Source organism: Colias eurytheme, chromosome 3, assembly GCF_061535395.1.
Source record: "Colias eurytheme isolate Ceu_HAF_F1 chromosome 3, ilColEury1 Martin Lab GWU primary, whole genome shotgun sequence".
Taxonomy (NCBI): domain Eukaryota; kingdom Metazoa; phylum Arthropoda; class Insecta; order Lepidoptera; family Pieridae; genus Colias; species Colias eurytheme.
In genome coordinates this window covers 398278-418825 of record NC_142982.1, presented here as the reverse complement: position 1 = coordinate 418825, position 20548 = coordinate 398278, and the positions used below count along the sequence as shown (strand labels likewise).

Genomic DNA, 20548 nt, shown 5'->3' with positions numbered 1-20548 from the left:
GCAATACTTTATACATAACTTTAATAAACATGAAACAAGTAACAAAAACATGATTTGAGAACATTCATAAGAGAGTACACTTCACGAAGACTAGTTATTGTCTTACAATAATAAAATACATTTACTGAGTATGGAATAACATCTATGGAGAATGAAGTCAACAATTAAAATATTTTAAATGTTTTAATATATGTATTGCAAATATGTACTATTAATTCTACAAAACCACAAACATTTTTATAATATATAAATACCTATCAGCAATAACAACACGAATAATGGAATAAAAGTAAACTGTAAAGTCATAATGTATGGACTACAGGTAAATTAGCTTGGAGAAATTTTTGCATATGTAGTGGTGTGTATATTACTCAGATCTTAGAGCGCGTTTCCACTATATCGTTCTGGCCTATACAAAAATGTTTCGATATCCTAACATTACTATTTAATTTTATACTTATTCCTAGCAACACTTTTGTTTCCAATAAAAACAAGTTTTTATTTGAAAGATAATGGTTTTGACTTTATAAAAAAAAATATATCATTCAATTTTACGTCCTTGAGCAAACGACAAGGCGACTACCGTGAAACAATAAAATATCGTGTCCATAATAATTTGTTTCATAATTAATATTTGACCATAATAATTACGAAACAAAACAAATAAATAAATCGTCACTTGATAGTGGAAAGTGGAAACACGCACAAAACCAGAATAAACCAGTTTACGCTGTCCGCAGGTGCCACGTGCAGTCGTTTGGTAGCGTTAGAAAGCACACATTTCATTCAAAAATTATAATTATTATGTACGTAGTTTAATTGATAAATTTTGTATTTGTTGATTGTTGTTATTATTTGTTATTATTGTTATAATATTTGTTGAAGTGAATTACATGTCCCGCAGCCGGAGGCCCCAAATGAAAACTCAGATGTACTTAAAAACTACATTTAATAGCTAAAATGAGACTTTTACACCCATGTCTGCACGATGCAGACCGGAGTTAAAGAATGAATTTATACAGTTTAATAATTATAAAGACGTAAGCTTGGATGCTAACTAAGGGAAATCGCATCCACATTCTATTCCCGTGCGAACGGCGTATTCAGCAGTTTTGTATGAAGGCAGGGCCATAACTAGTGTTTAATTTGTGTGTAAGTGTTGTAACTTTATATTGTTAATTCAATATGGCTCCAGTGTTAAAACATGGTCGAGGCAAGCCTTTGACTTCTCAAACTAAAGAATTAAACTTTAAATGTCGTTTCTTTTTCAGGTTAGTAAATTTTTCATTTTAGTAACATTGTTAATGTAAAAGTTATATGTATGTTAAATGTGCAAATATTAAAATAAAGTCTCATCTTTTTCAGAGGAGAAACACATATAGTTTAATTTAAAATCCCTTATATATATAAAATAAAAACTAAAAATAAAATGTTGTTTTATTTTATTTGCTGACCATACACTACTACAAACGCAAAAATTTCTCCAAGCTAATTTACCTGTATGTGTGGGTAGATGTCGCAGCCAATTCATTAATAGCCTAGGCTCTTTATTAAACGACCACATATTTGATTATAACTTATAACTATACAGTGCATTAAACAGTACTTAAAAATTAGCAAGTAATCCAACAATTATAATATTTAAACTAGGAAGAGCATAAGAAACATTCAAAAGACTAAAGAAATTGAAATACCAATAATTGTAAAACACACGGAAGATCAGTAAGGAAGTTTAACTATTGACCAATAGGAAATAATTTGGCAGCTCACCGCTCACGTATTTCAGCGCAAGTATTCTAACAATAAATATGTTATTGATATTAGATACATATAGATTTGTACTATTCGAAACATATAACACATATTAACTTTCATCATACGTTGACGAGATCCTTCGTGGCACACTGGGGGGATCTTTAGGATCACTTTGTTGTCCGTGTGTCAACACCCTTTTTGTTTGTCAAGAACGCGTGGAGGTATCAAGCTGAAATTTATATTGAATACTCCGGTCTACGGTCCCTTGATGCTGTGCAAAAATCAAACGTATAAGTGAACGCAATCAAAAGATAACGCAGTGAATGCTGAAATTTTTCGCAAATTTCGACATTCTCAAGAAAATCAAATCCAAATATCTAAGATTTGATCTTGTTGTGGTTTTATGTAGGGTCAGGTGGGGTAATTGCAATAACGGGGTATTAGCAATAGGGTGTGTTTACGGCCTAACTCCTAGAGAAAACTGGTGCTGCCATCTCTGATGTGTGTAAGGTACTTTTGGAACTTCGTGCCGATCAATTCGAAAGAGAGTTTGACAGATCGATGAGTGAATGAAACGTCATTAGTTGAGTGACGTCGATGCCGCGTGTTGCACACAAGTTGCACACTTTGTTAACGTAACCTTCAATCGGTTTTCATCTTTGAAAGAAACGTAAGTTTTTTAATTTATTTGTATTAGTATGTTAATATTCTGTGTTGGGAATTAATATAAATTCAAATTTTTACTTATCTGGTGAAGGTTGTTTTTTTATGGCTATTATTGCATTTACCTCATCAAATTTTGGTGTTGGGGCAATTGTAATAACATGGTAAGGGGAAAATGTAAAGTTTTATTACAATTACCCTTGTCTTTCCAGATGGTGCGAAATTATCTGAAAAAAAGGACCACCCAAATACTCTGAGGAAAAATTACAAAGAGCTCTTGATGAAATAAAAGCCGGTACGCTTACCATACACAAGGCGTCCGTTCTTTACGGAGGTCCATTTGCAACGTTGTATTGTCGTAACAAGGGAACTCGAGGAGCTATAAAAAAATGTAAAGGACGCAGAACTGCACTTCCCGAGAATGTTGAAAACGTTTTGGCAACATCTGTTAAAACACTGGCTAAATGGGGCTTTGGTCTTACTCGAAAGGAAATTATAGAGCTCGAAAGGAAATTATAGTAGGCCAGTACGTTAACGTGAATAAAATTGAAACCCCATTTAAGGGAGGCATACCAGGGGAAGACTTGTTCCTTAATTTCAAAAAACGCCATCATTTGTCAATTCGAAAGCCAGAACCATTGGAGTATGCGAGAAAAAAGGCTGCCACGGATCCATTCATCATCTATGGCTATTTTGACCTTTTAAAAAAAGTTTTGACGGATCTAAACTTAGAAGACAAGCCCAAACAAATATGGAATTTGGACTAAATCAGTCTCAGTATAGACCCGTCGAAATCCAGAATAGTAGGAGAAAGAGGTGAAAGCTCATCCAGAGTTATCATTCACTGTTCTTTATACGGTTAGTGACGTTATCACCAATACACGGACACACAAACAGTGTTGAACTGTTAAAATTTACTTTGGATTACACTGTAATGTAATTTGAGCACTTGTTCGACTTCCTGATGCCAAAAAACTTGCTGGAATGAAACGATTTTACTTGAGAAATGTGATCAGTATCAGAAGAAATATTGCGATATAATTGGACCCAATTTCTCGCTCCAATTTCTTAATGTATATCGTCTGATTCTCCCTCAATTGATGGAGACGTGGTCTATTCGCCAGCTTTGCAAAGAAATTATAACAAAATTGGGCGTGCTCGAATGTGACCTTACGGAAGTGTATACAGCGATGCTACTGTTTCATACAATTCCTGTTACTTCCGCGGCAGCAGAAAGATCTTTCAGTAAACTGAAGATTATAAAAAATTATTTAAGAAATAGCATTCGACAAGATCGCCTCCGACATTTATCGTTAATTGCAATAGAAAATGAGGCGGTATCAAACTTGGATTTGAGTGAAATTATAGACGAATTCACAAAAATTAAAGCGCGCAAGAGAGTGTGAATTGGGGGGGGAATTCTGTTAAAAATCGTTTTTTTCCATTAATTAATCTCATCTGTATAATAAATATTCTATATTGTCATGTGCGTCGTTGTTTATTTATTCCCTTTTTCTTCTATTAAACACATGGAGATTCTAATAGAGACGACGTATGGATTTAGCTTACTAGGGATAAGTTCACTTACTATTATCTATTCTTATTCTTATCAATAATTTTGAAGGCAAATATAAGTTTAAACTACGCGGAAAGAGGGGAGGAGGAGGGCCCGATTATTTCCCTATGCACCAGGGCCCTTGTCCCCCTAGCTACGCCTAGCGATGCAAACGATACATAGATGTTTTAAATGTTGGGGTCACCATTCACTTTTTAGAAGGATTGAAACTTAAAAGTGGTACATTGGGAGTTTTCGAATTGTTCGAAAGACATACTGCAGAATATGTACAACGAAGGCTTACAGAGATTCTAAATGAATGGTGTGTTTCAACTGATAAAGTTACTGCTGTTGTCACTGACAATGACAGCACGGTTATGAAAGTAAACAGAGATATGTTTGGTGAAAAAAAAATAATACCGTGCTTCGCTCATACAGTGAACTTAGCTATAGATAATCCGCTGACGAAAACCGCTGAAACCGCATCTCAGATTGTAGGCAAAGTACGCGAAATTGTTAAGTTTATTAAACGCAGTGTCAATGCGAGCGATGAGTTGCGTAAAAAACAAAGACATGACGGCTTAAAAGAAGGACAAACAAAGAAGCTGATTCTAGATGTACGTACTCGTTGGAATTCCACGTTTTATATGCTAGAACATTTCTTGGAATTAGCTACGACTATTGATGCAATATTGTTGTGCCGTTCAGATGCTCCGCCAATGCTGACATCTAGTGAAATAGGCTGTCTGCGTGAAATCGTCCATCTGATACAATACAACCTTTTGAAAGACTGACAAAGGAGATTTGTGGACAGGAATATGTCACCGTGAGCAAGGTCATCCCACTCATTAGCTGTTTGCGAGGAATGTTGGAAAACTTTTCTCCGACTTGAAGCTGCTATTTCTTTAAAGACAGAAATTCAGAAGGAGGTGATTAAGCGATTTGATAAGCTAGAACTTAGGAACTGCACTGGATCCGCGCTTTAAACTCATTCATTTTAAAGATGCAGTGGCAAAATCTAAAGTCTTGAATTATGCGAACACCTATATAAAAAATATGCAAACTATGAATTTACCCACAGAGTCTTCTGACGAATCAGAAAAAGAAGAAAAGACAGAACGTGAATTTGATATATGGAGTTACCACAAACAATTGTCACACGATAACATGAAAAATAAAACCACGGACACAAAGAAAGTGGAATCAGAATTTCACATGTTTGTATCTTCACCTGTTACCCCAATAAAAGGAGATCCGATAGAAATCTGGAACGATATGAAAACTTTATTTCTATATTTATATAAACTGGCTATGAAACATTTGCCAATAGTAGCAACTTCAGTCCCCAGTGAACGGTTATTTTCCGAAGCTGGAGCTGTTATTACTCGAGAAAGAAACCGATTGCTTGGCAGTAGATTATCGAAATTATTATTTTTGAATTCTGTATTGAAAAAGAAATAGGTTGTTGTTCGCAGCCACGTGGAGGAATGAGTGGAAAGCCATAGCCAGCACATCGAAGCACCAGACAGGCAATTACGGTATCACTACGGGCTCACTACAACAAGCCGCGCCGCCGGCACCAGATTCGATACATCAGTTGGCTTCCGCAATAAGGGACCTCACCACCGCAAGCTGCAGCAACATGGCGAATTTCTACATCACAACCAACACTGTGCTAACACTAATCACCGTAAAAAAAGAAGTACCGATGATTGGCAAATTATTGGCTCAGATACGTGATGACTCAGATGGATGGATATTGATTCAGATGGGTATGATGGAAGTCGTGAGCATTTGCGAAAACTCTTAAAAAAGATTGGATTTCGCTATACAAAAAGTAAATCCAATAGGCAGGTTCTGCTTGAAAAACCCATTATAGCACACAAAAGAGAGATGTATCTGCAAGCTATAATGGATCAGGACGGTTGCGTCACGCTTCTTTGTCCGATGGTATGAAGCACCCTATAATCATTCCGCACAAGTCACACTTTACTTACCTGCTTATACACGATGCTCATGAAAGGACTCTTCACGGTGGTCCGTGGTCTGGGGAATACTTGACGCAATTGCAGCATAGATACAAATGGAGCGCAAGTACTCCTGAACCGGAGATTGGGAGTGTGGTGTTAGTAAAGGAGGATGATTTGCCCCCAACCAGGTGGTCTTTTGGTCTTGTCGTAGACAAGCACCCAGGGCTAGACAAGCTTACACGTGTGGTCACACTTAAGTATAAAGGAAATTTGATCAAACGACCGTTATCCAAATTAATTTTATTACCTGTAAAAGATTAATTTTAAGCTTGAGTTATTTTTTTTTAAGTTGTTTTATTTGTTGTTATTTTGGCTGGACTACGTCCATGGCGGCCGGTATGTTAAATCCTAAGTTAAGTTAAAATGTAAAGTCACAATGTTCACCAATAGATGGCGTCACTAGTTATTTAGATGCCGCTATCGAATTGTTTTATTAAACCGTAATATAACATTATAGTTGTTGACAATATACGATTGATACGCCGCCGGAGATCAACCGCTACCGACGACACAGGGCGTCACCACCGCTGCCACTTCAAAGAAGGACAAATACCCACCAATAGTAGTGGACGAGCTACCGAATTGGGCATCCCATTTCAAGGAGTTAAAGAAATTATTAGGAAGGAACCCCAGTGCCCGCCCCTACGGGAAAGGCATTAGATTCATGCCCGAAGACGGAGATGAGTTTAGATGCATCCAGAAGTACTTAGGCGGGCTGAGCGATATAGCGTGGCACGCCTACACACCACCGCAAGAAAGGAGCCTGAAGATCGCAATACGCGGCCTTCCCAGTCAGACGACTCCGGAGGAGATCATAGATGCATTTAGCGAATTGGGACATAAGGCGGAATATGCACGCCAAATAAGGGCAAGGAAGGGCCGGCCCGGCTGCATATTCTTCGCAATCATAAAACGAGAAGCAGACACCACCCCGGCTATATACAGCATCAATGAAATGCTGTGTATGCCGGGGGTCAAAATAGAAGCCTGGCGAGCGAAGAAGGGGCCGGCGCAATGCCACCGGTGCCAAAAGTATCGCCACTCCTCGCACAATTGTCATCGACAAATCAAGTGCGTAAGATGCGGGGAGGCGCACGCGGCGAGAGAGTGCAGCCGCCCTAAGGATATACCGGCGACCTGCGCCAACTGCGGAGGGCCGCACCCGGCTAACAATGCCTCCTGCCCAGTTTTTAAACGAGAGGCTAGGAACAGGAAGGCCGTCCCACGGCCACTACGAGACCGCCGAAGGGGAAACCCAAGGACCCCCCCGCCCTGACGACCGTAGAACCCGTCCCACTAGGGGAACAGACGGGCGCTTCATTGATGGCCGTGGCAAACATGCCCAAAGCGGTAGCGGCGGCCACACAGGGGAAAAAGAAGAAGCCCAAGAAGAAGAAGAAGAAGAATGAAGCGCCGCCATCCAATGTAGAACCCAATGATGAGCCGCAAGCCCCCCAAATAGTCGGTCGTGCTGCAGCAGCAGCCGAAGACAAACAAAAGAAACCGAGAGCAAGAGAGTTCCCACGCCAAGCGAGACACGACCCGCCCCGTCAGAGGGAGGAGGTGGCCGTACTGGTAAAAATACTAATAGATGTCCTAGATGCGATCCAAAAGGACGAAAGCCCAGTGACGGCGGTCGTCCAGGGACTCTCCAAGATTCTTGAGCTCCACAATGGAAGATAGAGAGCTAGCGCGACTGATGCGTAGCCCTGCCCGCGCGACTTGGCCCGGGACGAAGGGGACGCGTCGCCACCACGCATGGTCGCTGATCCGCACTTGCTGGCCCTCCCGTAAGGGTCTCACCCGGTGGGGCGGATCGCCCAGCCAGCGGAAATGCGGACCCCGAGTCGCCGTGGGCATGGGCGTAGGTTGCCTGGGTGGGGGACTGCGTAGAGCTGCCTAAACCAACGCGCACATGCGGCAAAGTGAGCAAATAACAACCCCATAGATTGGGGTTAACCCAGGGACCCTCCCGTATTGGCGGGAGGCGAGAGACACCAGAGTGGGGGGGCCTAGCCCCGGTACTCTTTCCCCACATCAGTCGATGGTGTGAGCGAAGGCTCCGAAGGCGGATTGATACGCCCTCTAGTGTTTTATTTCAAAACTCTTATTGTGGCATTTTTGGGATTTATACAATAAGTTTGCCAGAAGAAATTCAGAAGGAAATCATTTACTTGGATGTAAGTTATATACATTCAAGGTATAAAGTTAAAAAATGTTGGCAGTCAATAGATACAGAAGGTGTGACTACAGACATTTCTAAAGGAAAGAGATGGATATTACATGCTGGAAGTGAAAAAGGCTTTGTGCCTAATGCTCTTTTAATCTTTAGTGGTTTAAATAAACAAGAAGATTATCACTCTGAGATGAACCAGACAAACTTCCAAAAATGGGGTTACTGAAAAACTAATACCAAATATAAGAGAATCCTCAATCATTGTTATGGACAATGCTCCCCACCGCTCAGTGGTAAAAAATAAATGTCCAACATCAGCCAACGAGGTTGATGAAATAAAAATGTGGTTAATATTCCCTTTTATCTACACCTAAGGAAACCTTCTCTTGTTCAGCTGGCAAAGAAACATAAACCAGATCCAGTATATGAAATTGATGAATTATTGGGGCAACACGGTCACCCAGTGGTAAGGTTACCGCCTTATCACTGTGACCTTAATCCAATAGAATTGATTTGGGCACAAGCAAAAAGAAAGATCACTTTGCAAAATGTTGGAGCAATAAATATTAAAGAATTGGCTTTAGATGCATTCAACTTCATTACAAGTGAAGATTGGAAAAATTGTTGTGACCATGTAAAAAAAATAGAAAAGGAAACTATAGGGGCAAAACCCTGTACGATGAAGATAAATTGATTATTCACGTTGGTGATGAGAGCAGTGAAGATGACTCAGATAGCTGTTATAGTGCTGAAGAACCAAATGATTGCGGTATGCGGTGTTTATTTTAGATTATAGTATATAGATTATTTTAGATTTTTATTCTATAGTATCAAGATCGCTTGCGTCGCAGTATCAGTGTTGCTATATGAGCGACGGTGGCGCCCTCATTTTTTGTCATCTCTTTTGTGTCGCACTGTAAGTTTCTTCAAAAACATTGTGTCATGTAGGAGAAAAAAATTAATAAATTGCATATAGCTTTTGATGCGTTATAATGAATAATATGGCATCATATTATTCATTATAACGCACGTGTTGCGCATGCAAAAGATATGATAAAAAAATTCGAGAGTTCTACTTACGAAACGATGTGTGTCGGGCTAGTGCGGGAAAAGAGGATGTTAAAGCACTACACAAAGTTCAAATGCAAAAAATTATATTTATTACAAAGACTGAGAAATTTGCACAAAAATTATGTAAATGAAATAGGCAATCAGCGTCAGCACATTCAAAAAGTACCGGCTCTTTCATGTTGTGCGTCCGGAAATCAAAAATCTTGAGGTGTGCTTGTGCGAAGCACGAAAACATGCAGTTTATGGCTAACAAATTAAAATTACTTCATTTGATACACACAGACGATTAAGACGAAATAATTTCAACATTAGTGTACGACAAATATTTCAAAACCTGCATGTATAGGAACTGTGAGATGTGTATGGATAGTAAAATACAAGAAAAGGAGAATTTTCCAGCAAAATTAAAATGGTCTGCATGGATATTACTAAATCATGAATAGAAACATTAAAAAAACCAAAAAAAAAAATACAAAGACACAGAAAGTAGGTAGTGCGAAAGATTTAATTGATACCTTCAACAAAGAATCAGCAAATTTTAATAGACATTATTATAACATCCACCACCAATATACACAATATAGGCACTGCATAGAAAATCTAAAAGAAAATGATATTCTAATACACATTGATTTCTCTGAAAATTGGACATGCAAATACTTTGAAGATAAATTAACGATTTAAACGCGATTTATTCATTATATTATTTTCCCGACGTTTCGAACATATTATTTAAACCTACAAAAACGTCGACAAGGACCCAACAAACAAGGCAATGAAACAAACAACTGACCTTATAGAAAAAAAACGACATTAAATTTTGACACTAAGTATCTTATTCCATCTTGCGTGAATCCTCCTAAAATGTATGGCTTACCGAAAATAAACAAAACGAATACTCAATTGAGACTTATTTGAGTCAAATTGATACACCCACTCAAAAACTATCACAACACATGTCTAGGGCGTCCGAGATTGAAAAGCCCGGTTATCGATAATTTAATGGCACGCGCAACCCTAATGCGAGACGTCACTGGCGCGTTTTACAACTCTGCGTGCCACGAACGTTCTCGTCGACTATAAAATACATCTTTACAATAAATGTCATATTGTTTTCATTGCAAATACCACATTTTCAAGTCAAATCATTATACAATTCATGTACATAAAGTTAAAATCTGTTCTAAACCGTAACTTGTACATTCTGTACGATGTTCGACCACTCCACTTTGGAAGGCACCAAGTAGAATGCTGGGGCCACCTTTTGACCGCATGGGCATTTGCAACCTGAAATTTGAAGTAATTAAATTTATTATTAACTAATATTTTTCTTCCGTCGATTTTAATGTTGTCAGTAGGTTATCAACCATTTTTCAACTTTATAGTTTACCAATCGGTACAATGGTTGAATACCTACTGACGACATTTTGCTGAATAGGCAACTAATATATTAGAAATTAGAAAGACACATTCTGAGTATAGCTTACCCAGCTTACTACAGCACGCAGCGCTTGGGGCATTTCAACATGCCTTATGAAATCTGCCCCATCCTCACGTACATATTAGCCAGCTGAAGCTGCCCAGTTTCATGAGGCAGTTGGGGCAGACCAACACGCACTATATCTGCCCTACATAGTGCCCGTAGTACATTTACATGTAATGTAATATTGACATGATTTTAAAAGAGCTACGGAGTTATTGCTGGTTCTTCTCCATAGATACTGCTTTCCGAATCTGTGGTACTTACGCCGATAAAACTAATCGGTAAAACTATGATAAGGTGACTTAAAACTGCTTCTAGAAGAATTGAATAAACAAATGTTTGCCCGTACCCATAAGCCAGCTGAAGCTGCCCAGCTTGGTGCGGCACTTGGGGCAGTTGAGCCTGCCCTGCGGCGCCTGCCCCACGTCCTCCATCCAGCGCATCGGCTCCACGAACCACATGAGACGGCACACTGTGGGCAGATCTGCCCGGGCTGCTATGCTTGATTCTACTAGGTTCGTTTCATGGTAGCCGTCGAGTACCTGGATATTCAAAAATTAAAAAATAATTCTGTATGAGGAGAACTTAGTTTAGCTTATAAGCTATTATATATTATATATTTTATAAAAGTATCATTTATTTATAAATAAATAAAGATACAATGCTTTTTGAGCATAGAAGAACTGCGATTAACTGAATTGTCAATTATGTTACTTGATTCTAAGCATAATATAAAAAGTAAAAACCAAGTTATTTTTTTATCAAGTTAGAAATCACTGTAGTGTAGGTATATTTCAATTGTATTTGTTTTATTTATGTACCTCTGTTATGGTATCTAGTATTGTGTTTGATAAACTTAAAAAGGTATCTGAATCGACTCCGGTGGTCCCTATATTATAATTTATTCGGATAATGTGTGTTCTACTGCATACTGTAACTTCACCCACATTAACAAATACAAATTGGATTACGTCTTAGTCTAAGGTAAAATCTCACCTGACTAGTTCCCTCGTCACCATCCTGCACCGTTACCCCACACTCATCTCCATCCATGATCTGACAGGCCAAGCTCTTCAACTTCTCAATTAACAACTGGCCATTCTCCGCACAAGTCAACCCCGTTAGCTTACTGGGCGGAGGCCTGATGCCTTTCTTGGCTAGTTCGATCTTCACTTGCTTAGGAATGTGGGGTATTATGTTACTCTGACTGGCGACGATGCGACGGCATTTCTTGCAACGGTATACTATTGGGTCTGGTCGCTCTCTGATTAAACCTGGGTCTGGTTTTATTAAGTCCGCGAATAGTTGTGGGAGGATTTTCACTGTAACAAAAATTAAATTATTTTGTCAAGTCAAATTAAAAAATTCTTACCTCTGTTCATTATAAAATAAATTTCAACACTGTATAATTCATGATATTCAGGTGAATTCATAAATAAAAATGCATGCAAAACAGAACAAAACTATGAACATTGCTATTGAAACCTACAGCCAGATAATAAACAAGAACATTTAAAATAACCAAAATATGGAAACCTTAGCCATTTTTAAATAGAACAACATAACATTACTTTAATAATAATTTGCTGATTCCCTAAGTTTTTACCAACATATAAAAAAATCAGTAAAACATGCCTTACCTTGTTTCAACTTCTGCCCAGCCATTTTCAACCTAAACTGCTTGTACCTAGGGTCCTCTCTATTTATCAAGTACCCCATATGTCCAAACAGCTTGAGTTGGGCCACAAACCCCACGTTGGGACCAATAAACCGTCTCTTACTCTTCACAAGGACAAACGCTTCTTCGTAACAAAGACCATATTTTTCCATTATATATGCTATTACTACTGCCGCTGATCTTGATACACCAAAGTAACTGTTGAGGAAATAGAAAAACTATTAATACCTGTAGAAATTTTAAGAGAAAATTAAGTTTTAAACTAAAACAAGGAAGTAAAATATTGCATTAGACCTAATTTCAGCTTTTTCATAATGAACAATATTAAAATCAAGGCACAAATTGTTTATCGATTCCAATAAGTATGTAAAAGATTTCTTTTGTTAGGAGCAGTAACTATTTTTGCTAAGATAATGATTACCTACAACTATTATATTATTTTCAATTTTAATGCTTTATATTATTATAAGAATTTGAAAGTATTATATTACCAATGGACCAGCACAGTGCCTCCACTAGCAATAGCTTGCTTGATGAACTCATTGCAATCTGGAAGTTGACTAATTAAATCCTCTTTTGGTATATCAGCCACTGAAAACAAGATGAAATGCAAATAAATCGAAATTCAATCAAATAAGTAGTCAATTTGAAGAGTATTGTATAAAATAATTGAGGTTAGTGTTAAAAATGATGATTCAAAAGTGCTTCTAGAAGAAGGCTAATTGAATAAATAAATGTTTGAGTTAGATGTGGAATTATTTTCTGGGCTTAAGTGCCCATAAGTGCTGTTTTATGTGTCTATAATAATAAAAAATTCATCAGAATCATTCATCGTCATCAAATTCCTTGAAAGAGTTATATAAATAAAAATGATCAATAACTCACATTTGACGAATTTAAAGATAAGTTTACTGCAATCCAAGACAGTTCTTGGTAGTGGTACCAGGTCGATTGTCAGCACATGTGTCACTTTGAGACGTTCTAGCGTTTTGTGGTCTCTGGCACATGCTAGGTTACCTGAAAGTAATACACACTATGTAGAATAAACAATATCTATTTGACTAATCAATAGTAATTGTTTAATTTTGAACTGTAAAACTTTATAACCCGATTTGGCCCTATATAAAAATTTTTATTGTACATTTAAAACTGCGTTTTAATATGCCTACATTAAATTACCAGCAAAGAAAGTATCAAGCATGCCTTCCAAATTATATTAGATTTATGGATTGCAAGCCTTACAGGCTCACAGTAAATCTCACTGCACACAAGTAATAGAAAAATCTTTACCTAAATAAAGTCCGTCGTCTATAAGATCAACACTGATGTCCAAATTCTCATCATCATCGGCAGTCTCGGCCGCGTGAATTTCAACTTCTGCTAGTTGTTTAGCCATTAATAATATGTAAGAGTTCCTAAATAATCAGTTACTTACTATGAAACAATCTTGACCAAATAAAATCAATAAAACGAACACTAAAAATTATTTTTTATGTTAATAAATTATTGATTGCACCGTTCAAGTTATCAGATTTAGATTATTTCGAAATTTAAAACCAAAAGGTACTTATAAAAAATACGGTTGATACGGCACCAATTACAGTTTTTAAATCAATCTTATAATATAAAAATGAATCCCAAAATGTGTTGGTAAGCGCATAACTTGAGAACGGCTGAACCGATTTCGATAATTCTTTTTTTATTATATTCCTTGAAGTACGAGGATGGTTCTTATGTAGAGAAAACTTAAATATGTACCACGGGCGAAGCCGGGGCGGACCGCTTGTTAAAAATAAAAAGATTCCAATTCGCGGGAAATTAACAAACATTCAACAAAAATTTCAATTTTTTAACACAACTGTCAACAACAGATCTCCAACTGTCAATTTTGAAATGTCAAGTCCACAGATAATAATTATTATAGTACATTTAAACTAGTGCAGCACATTTTTAACTTCTTTTAACGTAAATTGATGATTTGATTTTGCTAAAGTAAATGTTAAGCTTTTATTATAATAATAAAACATCGAACTTCAAAGTATAAAAAAAAATTGTATTCACTCTAGCATACGAAATGTTATAAGCCAGTTTTTCCCAACTTTTTACTATAATCCGCAGACCCCCAAAAAACATATTATTCTTATAAGTCAAATCTATATTATTTAAAAATAGATTGATTTCTTGCAGTTTTTGTATGAAATAGCTTAGCCACCCGTCACGTGACAGATTATTCCATCTCAAAACTGAAATATACAAAGTCCGGCCGTTGGAATAGGCTTTCGTAATTTTCTTGATGTGTCTGCGGACCCCCTGGGATATGCTTGCGGACGCGCGGTTCGCGCACCCCATGTTGGGAAACGCTGTTCTAAGCTGTTGTCGTTCACCAGATGGCGCTTAGGTCTTTGCTATTCCAACTGCACAGGTAAACAGTTCATGAGCTTTTGACTAGGTATATCAGTTTTGAATTAAATGTTTTTTATCAGAGATTTCCAACCTTAAACAGTTCGTATGTTGTAAAGATTGTTGAACTACGTTAATTATTATGAGCAACGCCATAATTTGGAGAATTATTCGATCTTATGAAATATAATGAAAACTGTACAATGTACAACATACCTACCTCAATTTATTTTGAATGCTCTAAGTATTTAAAAAGGTTATCTAAAAATAATCGAAAAGCACAGAATAATAATGCGAATTTATGTTTATAGTATTGCATAACTTCTGGGGATGTAAATATAAATTCACTTCATGAGTTCAGCATAATGGCTAAAGTAAATAACAGCATTTTAAATTTCTCCGTGATTTTCACTTTCAAATAACAATTGTATGACGTGCAAAATTATATGTATTTGTGTTAAAAAAGTTATATACATACTTTCTAATATCTTAACTCGGGCGCATGTGATTCGACGTACGTTGCAAAATTATTGCGTATATTATGCACTGGGGTTTTCTGATTACCTAAATACCTACATAGAGTAAGTAATATTATTTAGGATTTACATTTATATTTCTGGTATTATTCTGTGTTTTAATGTTTGTAATTCGTACTAAGATTGTGGAATAACCACCCTATAAGCATGTAAAACTCCGACTGCGTAAAAGTGGTAAGAGGTAGGTCTGATACTTAATCTACTCTTCTTGGATTTAAACTTTTCAAATATGTACATAATTAAATTAAATTAGTTAAATTAGTTCATTCTAAATTGAGATATCTAGAACTAGACTAAAAGTAAGCACCTAGAAAATATCGAGTTTCTGAGAAGTTGCGAAATCAGCGATACCTAATATCTGAATCAAATAAAAATGACGAAGCATCTCAAACGTGTTCATCCTACATTGCAACAATTTAATACATGACGAAGCTTCACAAATCATACGTTTTTCGCAACAGTGACCCAAGTTATGACACCGGTTAATCTTTTGTCATCGTGACTTGCGATTTTTAAAACGAAAGTATTTTCACGAAACCGGTATGTTGTTACAAACACATGTGGGCATTTATAGTACTCTAGATTGGGTATTTACCATAGTATTACTATTGAACGCGAGGAAAATACTTCATAGGGGTGATTTTTTCAAATCTAGGCATACAGTCCATTCTTTGACTAACTATGCGGGCGACCGACGAAGCCGCTGGCGGAAAGCAAGTACCTAGGTAATTTATATATCAGTTAAAAAAACTCGTGCTATAAAAAGTCATGAAATTATTGTATTTACCACTCACCCATCCCTACGCATCCTTGATCAGAACAAATTTTAAATTAAATCTGTCAAAATGAAGTCGGTTACATGCAAAGCTACAGGTGAAGCTAATAAAAGCGTGTGTGGTTTGCTGAATAATAATCTATCACATTATAATCAACTACGTCCTGTCTAGGTACTTATCAATTAAAAAATGAGCTAGCTCATTAATATTGCAATTAAAAACGGCTTTATTAGCCTCTAAAATCATTAAAAACACACCTACGTATTGCAATTTGTATAGGTAGGTAGTTATGTGTTTACTTTTTCTTGTTTAGCAAGAGCCTTTTTTTACCTCATTTTCGCAATGGTTTATAATTCTTCTCTCGTTATACAATATTTCCCATTTTCAATTTTCCAATATATTTTGCATAATTTCAATGAAGATACTTAATATAAAAGAAATTTGATGTTATAAATTTTTAAAGCTTTCCGCGGGGTCGAATCCCGCCTAATTGTGATCGAATTTTTCGTATTCTTTAAAAATGTATAAGTAGGGTAGGTATTATTTAAAGCATTATTTTGAATGCTATAAAACACCAAAAATATCAAATTCTAACTCGATTGCCTTTTTTATTTTCTTCGTGAACTTGTGAATATCTAGTGTATCCAGTGCACTGCGGTTTTCCTTCGTAATGTTATGAATCTGCCAAGTTTTCCAATGCACTATGTCAATGATTGGATACCTAAATATTAAATTGTGATTATGATAGATATTATGAATAAAGCCAACGTGTTCTGCGTGACTTCTTTGCCAAAAATATTCAAATTAAAAAATCATGTTTTATTAATAATTCCTTGATTACGTAACCATAAAATACTTTCCAAGCATACGTTAAAATTAAATAAGGAAAAAATTATTCTTGGGTCGATCGAAATCTGGGTTATTTCATCGTAAAACTTACATAAAACTTGTGAAACCGTTTACGGACACGCGTGCGTCCCACTAAGTTACTATCAAACAAACAAAATATTTTTATATGTGCAGATTTTGGAAATATGTTACCGTGACCATTGAGTTACTGTGACCTACAAAACTGAATTTGCGATAGTTAACAGAAATTATCATTGATAATAGAGGAAACTTTAGATTTATAAAGAGGACAGTATGTTCTTTGCGTTTTTTTCACACGAAACTTAAACATAACACCTTTTATTAATTACCTAACTAGAAGCAATTACGTTTATGGGCTTATAATCTGCTAAAAATTCCTTGTGTTCTAGAAATACAAAATCAAACAACCAATAACTTTGTTCGTATTAGCGAAACCGCTATTCAAATACCCTTGACATTTCTCGTTATATAATATTTATATTAGACTAGGTTTCCACCCGCGGCTTCGCCCGCGCAGTCAAAGAAAAACCCACATAGTTCCCGTTCCCGTGGGATTTCCGGGATTGCGTCATTTTCCCGGAATAAAAAGTAGCCTATGTCCTTTCTCGGGTATCAAAATATCTCTATACCAAATTTCATCCAAATTGGTTCAGTAGTTAAGGCGTGATTGAGTAACAGACAGACAGACAGACAGAGTTACTTTCGCATTTATAATATTAGTATGGATTTGAAAGGGCTACACCTGTTTGCCCCAATATAGGGACAAGGTTGTTTATTTGTAAAAACACATAAATTTAAAACACAACATTGTTTGAACTTAGTTATTTTCTGTAAGCTTTGAAACCGCGAAATAATACTAAGGTACATATTTTTTTAATAAACGTACCTTAATAATGAATAACAGCGATTTTCGCTGTATTAAAATAACAGAAAAACAATTTGTTTAGTAGATTTCTTTCTTATTTTTCTATACACTTAGGTTAAAACTACAAACAATATTAATTTTAAGAACGTAGGTAGCCTGGGTAGGTTACATATCTACCTATCCTATCAACCTTTCAGTGTTGCTGGAAAAAGTTCAAAACAACGAAAACATACATAACTACTAATATCACAGTAATTTTATAACGAAATGAATCTAATTAATTATTATTTAAAATAATAATTATAACATAATATAAATTAGACAATACATAAACAAATTCCAAAGATATAATAGATTAAGTATAACTTCTGTTTGCGAAACTAATTTCGTCAAATAGTTTTACATAGCGTTTGATCGTATCAGTTAAATTCGGCCAAACAATTATTGCATTGTCTTAGCTAACAGTACGAAATCGTATGTATTGCGATATCTAAACATCTCGACCGTAACTTTAGTTATTAATTAGAAAATTTTTTCTTTATTGTATGACAGGGAAGCCCTTGACCACGATCTCGCCTGATGGTAAGCTGATATGTGGCCTAAGATGGAGCGCGCTTCCCTAGAAGGTTGTTCCCTCTTTTCTTTAGGACCTCCATATTGTACTCGTCGGGGACGAGGGAACAGAAGTAACTCATCTGAGTGGTCGAAAACAAAGCTAAAAAGCTAGTTAAAAACGAAAATTAGTCTCAAAAGCGTTTGCATGTATATCGTACAAGTAAGTACATAAGTATGCTTTCCTATTTCGTTGATATATTATTATTTTAATTTATACTGTAATATTATAAAGCTGAACAGTTTGTTTGTTTGTTTGAACGCACTAATCTCAGGAAGTTCGATTTTAAAAATTCCTGCGTTGTTAGATAGCTCATTTATCGAGAAAGGTTATAGGCTCATCACGCTATTAAGACCAACAGGAGCTGAGCAATGCGGGTAAAACCGCGGGGCACTAGTTGATAAATATTGCCTTTCCTGTATCCTTCATAGTGATTAACATGATTATCTCTGCTCATTGAATCTTCCAATTGAGTGCAAAATTTATTATGCCCATTAAATATTTAATACATACTACAAGTATAGGTTACCAAAAGCTCTTTAATACCAAGGGTCATACGGGGTCAACAGGAACTGCCAAAAATATATTGTGCTTTAGTTGCTCAATTAAAAACATCCTCAGTCTCATTACAAGTATATATTTACTGTAATCTGTTAACCTGCACATAAACTTGACATTTACCTTTTCAGATAAGTTTTGTCTGCTGGATGATAAAATTAGTTTTTTTTGTAAAGTATGTACCGCCAATTTGTGTGTTTATTACATACTAGCGGTCCATCCCGATTTCGCCCGTCGTACATACATACGTTTTCTCTCCATGATAACTATCCTCGTTCTTCAAGGAATATTATAAAAAAAACCATTAGATGTTCTCGAGATATGCGCATCATAGGTACAGCAACAAGTAGGTATAATCACATCGAAGACATGGCAAGCGTCACGTAGGATTATATTTTGAAAAGAAAACTAACTTGTAGTGCAATCTTACTGAGACATACAAAAGTTTTTAAAAACCTGAAAAGTTTGAACAATGACCAAATGTTTTACAATTAGCTAAGCTTAACAGGAAATGTTCCAAATATTTAGTTAACTATTTATGAAAGTAGGACTTTTAAGGCTATGAAGATCCAAGATTAAGATCTCAACGCTCAAAATTCGACCTTCTCATTCTAACGCCGCTCACACCGCCACTGCACTTATCGCGATGAAACAAATAAAAACATACACACAACAAATCCGCATTGTAATACGAATAACACATAGGTACCTTTAGATGTAATGCGATATTTAAATCACTGATAGATCAAATCAAAACTCTATTGTAGGCTCTATCAGAAAAGCAACATGCGATCACATCGCTTACGGCTTGGTATTTATTATCTGTGCTACTGCTAAAGCAGCGGAATCTCATCCAGGCAACCATGCTTTACCATGTTGTCTTAAAGCAGTGTTATAGTATTATTATTTCCAGTTTGGGAAAGTGATGGTTGACGACTTAAGTATATAGTTCTAACATTTTTGACGTGACAACGTCTTATAATTTGATAAAGCCGGCTGCACGCACGAAAAAACATGACTCATGCGGCGTTACCTCGCTCTGAGGCGTTCCATGTAAGGCTTTTGAAGTGCAAGCGAGACCGCGGAACGAGCGACAAAGAAGCACAATCGGACGTTGTCACGTTCAACTATCGCTAGTAAACCGACTTTGCAGACAACCAATTTTTTCACACTGGTATTAGTACTACTTTAATACATATGGGTAACCCTTGTTTATCTTAGTTCAAAGAGAAGAGTAATATCTAAAGGGTTTCCAGGTAAGTCGGGAACAGGAAGGCACCGACCCTATTCGGTAGAGTGCACACTGCAGTGTCACACGAGATCCTTACGCAACTTGCAACGCAATCTCGATCGATAATACACGCTTCCTTGTATGCAACGGCCCTTACTGGTGGAACTCGATTCGAAAATCAAATATTTAAATATCTCGATTTTTAACATAAGGAAGGTTTTGTATCTATACATATAATAAATCTGTAGTCTATACATATAATAAATCTGTAGAAGGGTCAATTCTGTA

The 20548-nt window shown here is 36.4% G+C and overlaps 1 protein-coding gene across 1 annotated transcript; it reads right to left on the bottom strand.

The window, feature by feature from the left end:
- Window positions 1–10410: 10410 nt before the first annotated feature.
- LOC149909276 (dual specificity protein phosphatase MPK-4-like) lies at window positions 10411–13819 on the bottom strand. The gene is made up of 7 exons (XM_090117190.1): window positions 13702–13819; window positions 13297–13428; window positions 12903–13002; window positions 12374–12609; window positions 11730–12055; window positions 11083–11275; window positions 10411–10537 (listed from the first exon to the last, which is right to left on the bottom strand). The coding sequence occupies exons 1-7, from the start codon at window positions 13805–13807 to the stop codon at window positions 10434–10436; spliced, it is 1197 nt and encodes a 398-aa protein (XP_089973316.1). The 5' UTR covers window positions 13808–13819; the 3' UTR covers window positions 10411–10433.
- Between the last annotated feature and the right edge of the window lie 6729 nt (window positions 13820–20548).